Here is a 10070-nt window from a genome sequence, read left to right on the forward strand (position 1 = left end):
TTGTGATTATACAGGACAGACTTACCGTTAGTAATTTCAAGCCTATCACCGTGACTTTTGCACGTTGGTTTATTTTTGGCAGCAGGTCACATGACACCTGTGCAATGGCGGGTATTTACGTAAGTACAGACCAGTGCTCGAACACCCCTATAAAACTTTTGTTTTCAGTTTTTTTTTGTGGTAAAGTCGGTTATATTGTAATGTACATACATCCTTTGGATTGGAACACAGCGGAAGCTGACATTTTGGACCAGTGCGCATATCTTCCGATTCAGATCATAGTAGCATTGACAAGTAAAGATGTCCCATACCTATTATATTTTGCTAGAAATGTCAAAACGTATTCCTCTTGTCTACATCTGGTACACAGCCATTGGTACTCGTCGACAATCAAGCTAAGGTCAACCTTTGTTTGGACAGGTGACGGTAGACAATCGTAGTGGTACCTGCTGTCACACCCAACTCAGAATCTGTCTTCGTCCGTCATTTTGATATTTTTTTCAAAACTGTGTCAGATCTACATTTGAATCATTACTTTTCTTTTAAATTATGTATTTTGCTATAATTCTTTCAAAATACAGATTTTTCCATGAATGTTAACCTTTCCGGAAACGATGTTTGTTTGATGATATTTGATTGTACACTATATGATGACCATTGTCGTCTGCTCAAATTTGGATTATCGTCCTTGATAGAGAGCTATCGCTACCGGAGGTAAGAAAGTGCTGTTACACCCCATAATACTCATGTGGAAAGAACAGACGGAAAGTACGATTTAGGAAATGAGAAGCAAAAATAAACAAAGTGTTCGAGCACTGGTCCCGTTCGAGCACTGGTCAGTATAGTCTACTGTAATATTCGCGGGGGGGGGGGGGGGGGGGGGGGGGGGGGGGGGTAATTTGGCTATGTTCTCGATTATTGAATATAGTGCGAAATAAAATCCCCAGAGAATGTTTATTAATAGGTACAGTGGACCCTCGATAATCCGAACACCTTCGTTCCCAGTCAAAACCGTCCGGATTACGAGTTTTCTGGACTGCCGCATTTCGTGTACCAGGTCAAAAAAATTGTCGTGTAAGAGTTATCTCCCTTGATTATATACAATCCGGGACGTTTCATAAACACGTCTAATTGTCAGACTTTTTAACAATAAATATACTTATGTTTCTGATATGATTCTTGTTTTGTTTTGTAGAAAGTAAAAAAAAACTATGTTTTTAAAAGAACATGTAAAGTGAAAGTTGTTTTATTTATAGCGGGCATATGTGACCTACAAACAACACACATGTGTCACGTCCCGGAGGTTCACAAACAAGTAGAAATTACAAACGTTAAATACCTTAAATAAAATACCCGGATTTTACAACTTACCGTCAGTCCATGTTTTTTTACGATTTTTACGTACCAGAAACCCCAAGCTATCTATTTAAAAGTACGCGACACCAGCGAGAACTACCCAAGATGTCCGATAATTATTAAACCCGTATTCACTTAACAATGTGACGCTTAGTTAAGTATCAGACGACTATTGACTAATTTGTGTGTAATCAACCCAGTTCTTGTGATCATTGCTTAATACGTAAATGTGTATGTAATTAATAACATGCATCTTCCAACGAGTCGTCGTTTCACGTAACGGTGTTACAAAGCCGATATCCGTGTTTACCCAATACAAGTGTTAATGATGTTAATTACCGATCATAAATTTATTACATGTATTTGAGATTGATTAATTATCGTATCACGTACTGTATGTTTGTGCATAAATTCTGTAACATTTAGGTCATAGAGAAAAAGCAATGTACCGTTATAAAAACAAAAGCTACACATTGTAACACAGGTAAACACCCGGGGCTATGACCTGGCAGCGGTCGCTAGGACTACGCACAGTGTCAAGCGATAGTCTGTACAGCTGTCGACACGGGTGACTTGCCCCGACATTTTTTTCTCTTCGTGTTGAAAAAATCGTCCGGATTATTGAGGGAAATTTACTAATGAAAAGTACGTTCCGTTCCCAAAATGGGCTTCCGGAATCGGAATCCCAATTTCCGGACTGGTGAGTACAAATAACGTTACGGAAATCTGTTCCCGTGCATTTCCGTCCAGACTGTGAGTTTTCCGGACTATCGGCGTCCGGATTATCGCGGGTCCACTGTACAAATGTATGGAAATAGTTACTGCAGAGTGTTTAATATTGGCTTTGCGGGGAAATAAATAACCTAGAAATAGTTCCGTAAAGGCAAGGAGAAACGCAACGAAATGATCAACATTGATAGGAACTGAAGCCATATAATTCTAGTTCCTTGATTTTCATACATATCTATACACATTCAATTTCAATTTTCAATTTCTTTATTAACTTTGGGCGATATTGCCCATTGGTACATATATACATAATCGTAATATACATAATCTCCCCCATCATTCTCAATGCATGGGAACAGTTGTTTGAAAATGGAAAAAATAAACTCACCTCCGAAATCGTTCCAAACACCACCCTCACAGAAAAACCTCTGACTTGTATAACTGTAGGCGACATCACACACGGTGCCAGTCTGTACGAACTCTCCCACTATAACAGGTATACCATGGATATGGCATTCGACATCATCACTATGTCTAAACTCCTCCGTGGCACAGTCCGTAGTTTGCTAGATAAAAAAAAAAGTTCCTTATTTCTTGTTTCCTTAAGCACAATATATTGTTAAATAATGAAGGTTGAATCATATGGTATATTGTATTGCATAGTCGGCGTAGAATTGCACTCCCATTGCATGGTCGTATGAGGCGACTAAATTTCAGATATCGTCTTTTCTCTTATTTTTTATGTCTTTATTCTTCCTTGACTCGGCCTCCTGTTGGTCTTTAGTTGGAGCGTTCGCCCCTGTGAGGATGTCTTTGGGTTCTGTCCCCATACCATACCATAGTCAATAAAAATGGTAGTTTCTGCTCCAACTAAGCGCTCATTATTTTGGGACTAGGGAGACTGGTTCGTCCATTGTAAGTCTAATGTGGCCGGCTGGTTTGTCCTGCTGGGTGTCTTTGGCAATTTGCTTCAGTGAGGCAACACTATAAAGTCGGCATCAGTTCCGCGCTATCACAAACAGACGAACACGATGATACCGCGACCTCCCAAAACACACACATTCACAATTCGCTGGCATCTCGCACATAGGAGAAGATCCTCTAAAATGACCTAACATGTTGATCGAACGTTAAACAATACTTAACTAAACTCTAGATTATGTCGCCAGATAATGAAATTATGTACAGGCACTGTTTAAAGAAAAAGGAAAACTTTTTGAGGAGTGAAAGCTACGGTTTACTTGATCTCAACACTAGGGGGCTATTCATCACGTCTTGAGTGGTGCTAATTTTACGTTCATAAAACGTTTCTTATTCTAACAAGAACATTTTTCTTCAGCTGAAAATAATGAAAACAACCAATTCTGTAAGAGTTGGTTCCCCTTTGATTGTAAGTTGACTTAGCTTCTGAACTGTGCCGATAAAACCATTTTATTGTCAGTTAAAATAAGAAGGGTATGATATCGAAATCAAAAAAATACCGTTCAATAAATGTCTATAATTAGTAGAGGTTAAAAAATAGTGAATGAATAAGTAAGACAAGAGTTAAAATAACATTATATGTCTACGGTTTTGTTTTACGTTGTAGGACAGATTTGAAGGGCTCAGTGATGTTAGTGAATGATGAGAAATTGACAAGTGTGCTGTGTTGTGTGGTCCGTGAAGAAACCCATACTTATGGAGGGTTAAAAGGGACATAAGTCAAACATAATATTTTCATTCTTTTTTCTTACTTTTTTTTACTTTTCTAATTGCAACTTCTCATTATTTGTCATTACTGCTTTATTTCTCACAATTTTAATGCTTCATTTTACGTTATTACTTTTTTTAATTCAAAACTCTTTATTTTAACATTTTATCTTCAATTTTGCATTTTGTCTTTTTTTTTTTTTTTTTTAGATTTTATATTTAAACTTTAAAGTTTGAAATAAAACTGTATTGTTCTCCAATTTTACAACTTGTAAAATAACTATTATTGCTAAAACATGTTACATGAAAGATGAAAACTAAAAATGAAGAGAGAAAGAAAGGGGAAAAAGTAAGAAATAGAAAGTTAGAATTATGTCCCAAAAAACCCTTATGCATTTTTTCATCTTCATTCTATCGCCAGAGGGTGCTCAAATCAATCGCTTCGGAAGTAAGGATTACTCCCTACAGCAGCCATGGCAACAGTGACTCTCAAATTCCTACCAATGCCCGACTGAAACACTTCATCATTGTTTGGATTAAGCTTTGGCCCAAATTATACACTCGCTGCTTTTTATCCTTAATATTCGAAATAATATCAATATTATATCCTCAGATGATAAAATCCTTGTTTAAAAAAAAGTGTTTACGACACCGAGCCCGTTTTTGCGTGTCTGCTCCGGTTGAATGGCACAGGGAGTAAGCCAAGAGCTCGAAGTACTAGACTGGTTTTCGTAGTTCCGCATATCATACAGCAATCTAATTAAATCTAGATGGTCATTCTCACTACGTTACATGAGCAACGTGTAGTGATAATGACCATCTAGATTTTAATTAGATTGATCATACAGCGCCCGTACTGCCATTTCCAAGACTTGGGATATAACGGTTAAGACTTCTATCAACCGATGATATTGCCGAAAATTGATTCAATATATTAAATTGTAAATTTCATTTCGGGACTTTCCCCATAGTTCAAAGTCATTAACAAGCATCTTTGTCAGTTGTCCGTGTCAAGCAAATTGGAAGATTGTCTATTTATTTTTTATTCGAAAACTTCTTCAGTAGTGTTGGGAATCACTAATAAGTTCATTATCAATCACCATCAGATCGATAAATGATCGATCATGAATAGAACTTTGGGGAAATATCCAATTTCCCAGGTAATTTAATATCAAGAACAGGTGAGCGAGTTATCTCCCTTTTTCTAACACAGATGAAAATTAAGTAATTAGCAAGTTTTAAATTATTTATGTGAATTTGACCAATAATTCATGTAAAGGAATCTTAATAATGCATAATAAATCATATTTTTAAATAACTTTTTTCAACCTTTTATCAGGTAGCAGTGTACACCAGTTTGCCCTGGAGTTTCTGAAAATTAAGTGGCAAATTATCTCTTACTCTTATATATATTTGCTTCGTTATTTGTTAGCTTTGTTTATCACCCTTTGAATAGCCAGCTGAGTCAGTTTGAGGCAGGGTCTCCTTGTAGTAGTTAGTGACTACCTCTGAACAACATGCAGGAGACCTGTCTGTCCACATGCCATCCAGGAAATGGAGCTTACCAAGCAAAATAAATAATCTTTTCTTTTCAAATAAATGATTTAAACTTCTTGTAAGGTAGTAGTGTAGACCAGTTTGCCAAGATTCTAAAAAATAAGTAGCATCTTTTAGTCTGAGGCTGGGTCTCCTTGTAGTAGTTGGTGACTACCTGACTGAACAACATACAAGAGGCCCATTGCATGCCATCCATAACAAAAAGGGTAAAGTTGTCTTGTCCAAAGACATAACCATGACAGCACATACCGGACTGATTGTCAGCTTCCCTTTTCTTCTGCAGGATAACTGTTCAAACTATACTTCTTCTATATATATAATACTAATATACTTGGTGTATTTGGTTTAACATCCTATTAACAGCTAAGTTCATTTAAGGATGTGTCAGGTTTAGAGGAAAGCCGGAGTACCAGGAGAAACACTACCGGCCTACGGTCAGTACCATGGCCAGTTAACTTCCAACGTAGGTTTCGAACTAGCAACCCAGAGGTGGATGGCTAGTAATATTAAGTGTCATGACACCTTAACCACTCGGCCACCGCTGCCCCTCAATAATAAATAATTAATTAACTATCTTACAGTGGCAATAGTACCAAAGAAGTGAAAATTGTGGAAAATTTGTTTCTTACTATCTAAATGGCTTGAAATGGAGAGAGTACATTTGATTGTAGTTCTACCAAATGAAATGAAAACCATATTTATGCAAAGTCTCAAAAACATTTTAATGAATTTTTTTTTAAGTAGAACATAGAGGATAATTACTTGCGGTCTAAGGCCTGCAATTTCAGTACCTGTTCAAAACTTTTTAATTTTTATTTATCACAGTTGCAATTGTAAAAGATGTGAAAATAAAAGAAAATGGTGTTATCCCAATATCAAAATAGTTTGATATTGAGAGAATAGTTCTACAATATGAAATTAAAACCAGATTTTATGTAAAGTTTCAAAATCCTGAATTTGTTTCTTCAGTAGAATATAGAGGGAAATTAACTGCAGTCTTTGGCCAACAATTTGTAACACCCTTCCTAATGTAAATGTTTGCATATGGTGGTGTTGGCCTAAAAAAAAGAAACATATAAACTATTTACATGTACACTAGTCCTACTGTAGTGTTACTGTATTTCACCTGTGTGGAGATGACATTATGAAGAAGACTATCTTGTAGAATGGTTATCATTAAATCCTGGTCATTGTTTGAATTTGTCAAATAATTTTCTATAATACCTTTATATAAGTAAAGTTTAAATTCAAAAGATAAAAAAAACAACTACTTTGTTACCCAACATTGAATTTAACATAGTGCAACACAGTAAATACATAATAGTTCCAAAAACTTAAGTATAAATTTGTCAGAATTGGTGTCTTGCACATTGTTTTCTTTTGCATATGTAAGCGAAAGGTTGAAATATGTCGGAATGGTATTTAATTTATGTACTGATGGGTCATAGACCTAAAGTCAATAAATGAATTGAAAAAAGACCAGTGGTCAGTACAGTGTGGTAGTAATCATATCGGTGTTTGGGAGGGCGCCGGTACTGAGCCATTAGGCCACGCCGACACCCTCAGTCACCGTATACGCATTGCGTATTTTTCCTAGCGATCATTCGTATATATTGTCGTACGTCGTCTGTCGTCGTCCGTCGTCTGTTTTGTGTCGTCATTTCGTCATCTCGTTCGTCGTCTACATACCCTAAGTCCGTCGTCGGTCAATCCGTCTGTCTATAGATAACTGTCTATAAACTTATGGTCGGTTTTTTCCACCAACATGGATGAGTATGAAGAATGTGAAGATTCCACCTCTGCGATGGATTTCGAGAGGTTTACGGGAGAATTTACCACCCCAAAACACCTGAGAGGAAAAGAATGAGGAAAGACTCCCCTCAAGCTGAAGTTAATACGGTGAGTAAACCAGATAAATACTCACTGATAATTAAAGGCCATAATATAAAGTTGGCGCTTAAAAACCCTATCGTCATACAGAAATTACTTTCTGCAGTTACAGAGTACCCAGCAAAGAACATCAGAGGGCTGGGGAATGGAGATCTGGTAGTGACATGTGCTGATGAGCAACAAAAAATAAAACTCCTGAAGATTAAAACCTTAGGTGAGTACAAGGTAAGCGTGAAGGAACCCGTCTCCTCAAATAAGTCAGAAGGAGTAATATACGGAGTTAGCACCGAGCTAACTGAGGTAGATACTGTTGATAACCTTAAAGACATAGGTGTGTTTAAAGCCATCCGTATGAAGGGGAAACAATATGAAAACAGTGAAAACAGTACAACTGTCCGTCTAGTATTTAATACTAAAGAACTACCAGAGAGTGTAGCCCTGGGCTATCGTACGTACACAGTCAAATTGTATATACCACCTCCTCTAAGATGTTACAACTGTAATAGGTACGGACACATAGCTGTCAAATGTAAAGGCAAACAAAGATGCCAGAAATGTGGGGGAGACCACAAGGTTATAGATTGTGGTGCTGAGATCAAAAAATGTGTAAATTGTGGAGGGGCACACAGTGACGCCTACGGGGGTTGTACGGCCAGGACAAAGGCTGTGGATATAGTTAAAATACAGGTGACAGAACACTGTTCACGTCGAGAGGCGGTACAAGAATATAAAAAAAAATCTTATGCACAGTCAGTCTCCGAGAACACACCGGAAGCAATTAACCCCGTACCGTACTCCGGGGTAGCTGATTTCAACATCCCCAAAAGTCAGCCCGACCGTCCGTCCGTCCGTCCGTCCGTTACTGTCACACAGGAACCTGTGGTGACTACCTATCAAAAAGCTACTACAGTTAGCAGTTTCTGTCATCGCCAAAATCAATGAAGGTTCTAATTGGACAGAAATACTTATATATGTACTTAGTCAAGCTGAATCCATATTTGGAGTCAAGCTTGACAGCACAATGTTACCCGATACACTCGTGAAATAATATGTCTACCAACAACACCACGGGTATAGGCATCCTACAATGGAATGCCCGGAGCATAGCGAAACATGGTTTCGAGTTTTTAAAATTCATTGAAAATAGACATGATATACACGTCATTTGTTTACAGGAAACGTGGTTAAAAGAAAACACTAGTTTTAATATTCCAGGTTTTTATCCACCGGTATTAAAAAACCGTCTAGACGGAAAGGGCGGGGTGGCTATATATGTACGTGAAAATCTAAATTATCACGAACTTAACATTACAAGTAAAGTCATGGAAGTTATCGGTGTTGTTATTAAACTAAACGACAAATCAATTAGTATAATTGATATATACAATACATGTAAAACAAATGTTGTATCTGACTATACAGAACTGAACACATATATAGATACCCCATATATTATATGCGGAGACTTTAATAGTCATCATACTCTCTGGGGCGGTACCAGGTGTGACCCCAAGGGTAAAGGTTTGTATGAGTTCATAAATAATACCAACCTTGTTTTACTAAATGATGGTTCTGGAACCAGAGTGAGCCCAGCTACCCTGGATATAACACCGATAGACCTGACAATAGTTACTCCCACAATAGCGGGAGATTGTACCTGGAATGTTTATCCAGATAATGTTGATAGTGATCACTATCCTGTTTTAACAATTTATAAATGTAAACCACTTTTAAATAATATTGTAAACAAGTCACGATGGAATTTTCACAAGGCTGACTGGGAAAGATATAAAACCACCAGTACAAGGGAGGTAACTCCCGCACTCTTAGACGGTAATGTCGAGAGCAGCCACACTAAACTTATCGATACCATTATAAACATTACTGATAGCTGTGTTCCGAAAAAGCAGAAAAAAACAATTAATAGATCTGCAGTACCGTGGTGGAACGGGGAGTGTACTCGGGTTGTACGTGACAAGCACCAGGAATATAATAAAGCCCGACGTGATTTTAACAATGGAAACTTACAAGATTATCGGCGTAAGAGAGAATTATCCAAACAAACACTATTAGAAACTAAAGAGAAATATTGGAGAAATCTTTGTAATGATATGAATGACGACACATCTCTAGCAAAAGTATGGAAGGCAGTGAGAAATATGAAAACCAAACACTCGCAAACAAATACCAGCATTATTGAATACCACTACTAATAGATATGTAATTACTAAAACTGAAAAATGTAATCTTTTAGCAGAAACCTACACTGCAGTAAGTAAAACAATTAATTATACAGATGATTTTATTAAAAATAAATCTGAATTTGATAAACAATACTCAGATTATGTAAATGATACAGTGCCATGCACAAGTAATATAAATAATATGTTTACTTTTCAGGAGTTTATTGAAGCGCTGTCTCAAACTAAAGAGACTAGCCCGGGGGATGACAATATTACATATAACATGTACAAACAATTATCTGTGTCTGCCAAAAAAGTAGTTTTTGATTTTATAAATATGGTCTGGGGAAAAGATGTTCTCCCGACAGAGTGGAAACACTCAATTGTAATACCCATATTTAAATCGGGGAAAAACCCTAACTTACCACAATCATATCGTCCAATATCACTCACCTCCACATTATGCAAAATTATGGAAAAAATGGTCAATAACAGGTTGAAATGGTTTTTAGAACAGAAAGGTGTCATATCTGTAAATCAATGCGGGTTCCGGAAAAATAGAAGTACCATAGACCAACTGGTGAAATTAGAAAACGAAATTAGAAAGGCCAACTTAAATAAGGAGTCGCTACTAGCAGTGTTCATAGATTTTGAAAAGGCCTTTGA

At 37.0% G+C, this 10070-nt stretch overlaps 1 protein-coding gene across 1 annotated transcript; it reads left to right on the forward strand.

Moving 5' to 3' along the window:
* The first annotated feature begins 7194 nt into the window (after window positions 1-7194).
* Window positions 7195-8163, forward strand: LOC117343018. Its single transcript, XM_033905346.1, has one exon. The coding sequence runs from the start codon at window positions 7195-7197 to the stop codon at window positions 8161-8163; it is 969 nt and encodes a 322-aa protein (XP_033761237.1).
* The last annotated feature ends 1907 nt before the right edge of the window (window positions 8164-10070 follow it).

The sequence above is a fragment of the Pecten maximus genome, chromosome 2, assembly GCF_902652985.1.
Source record: "Pecten maximus chromosome 2, xPecMax1.1, whole genome shotgun sequence".
Classification (NCBI taxonomy): Eukaryota; Metazoa; Mollusca; class Bivalvia; order Pectinida; family Pectinidae; genus Pecten; species Pecten maximus.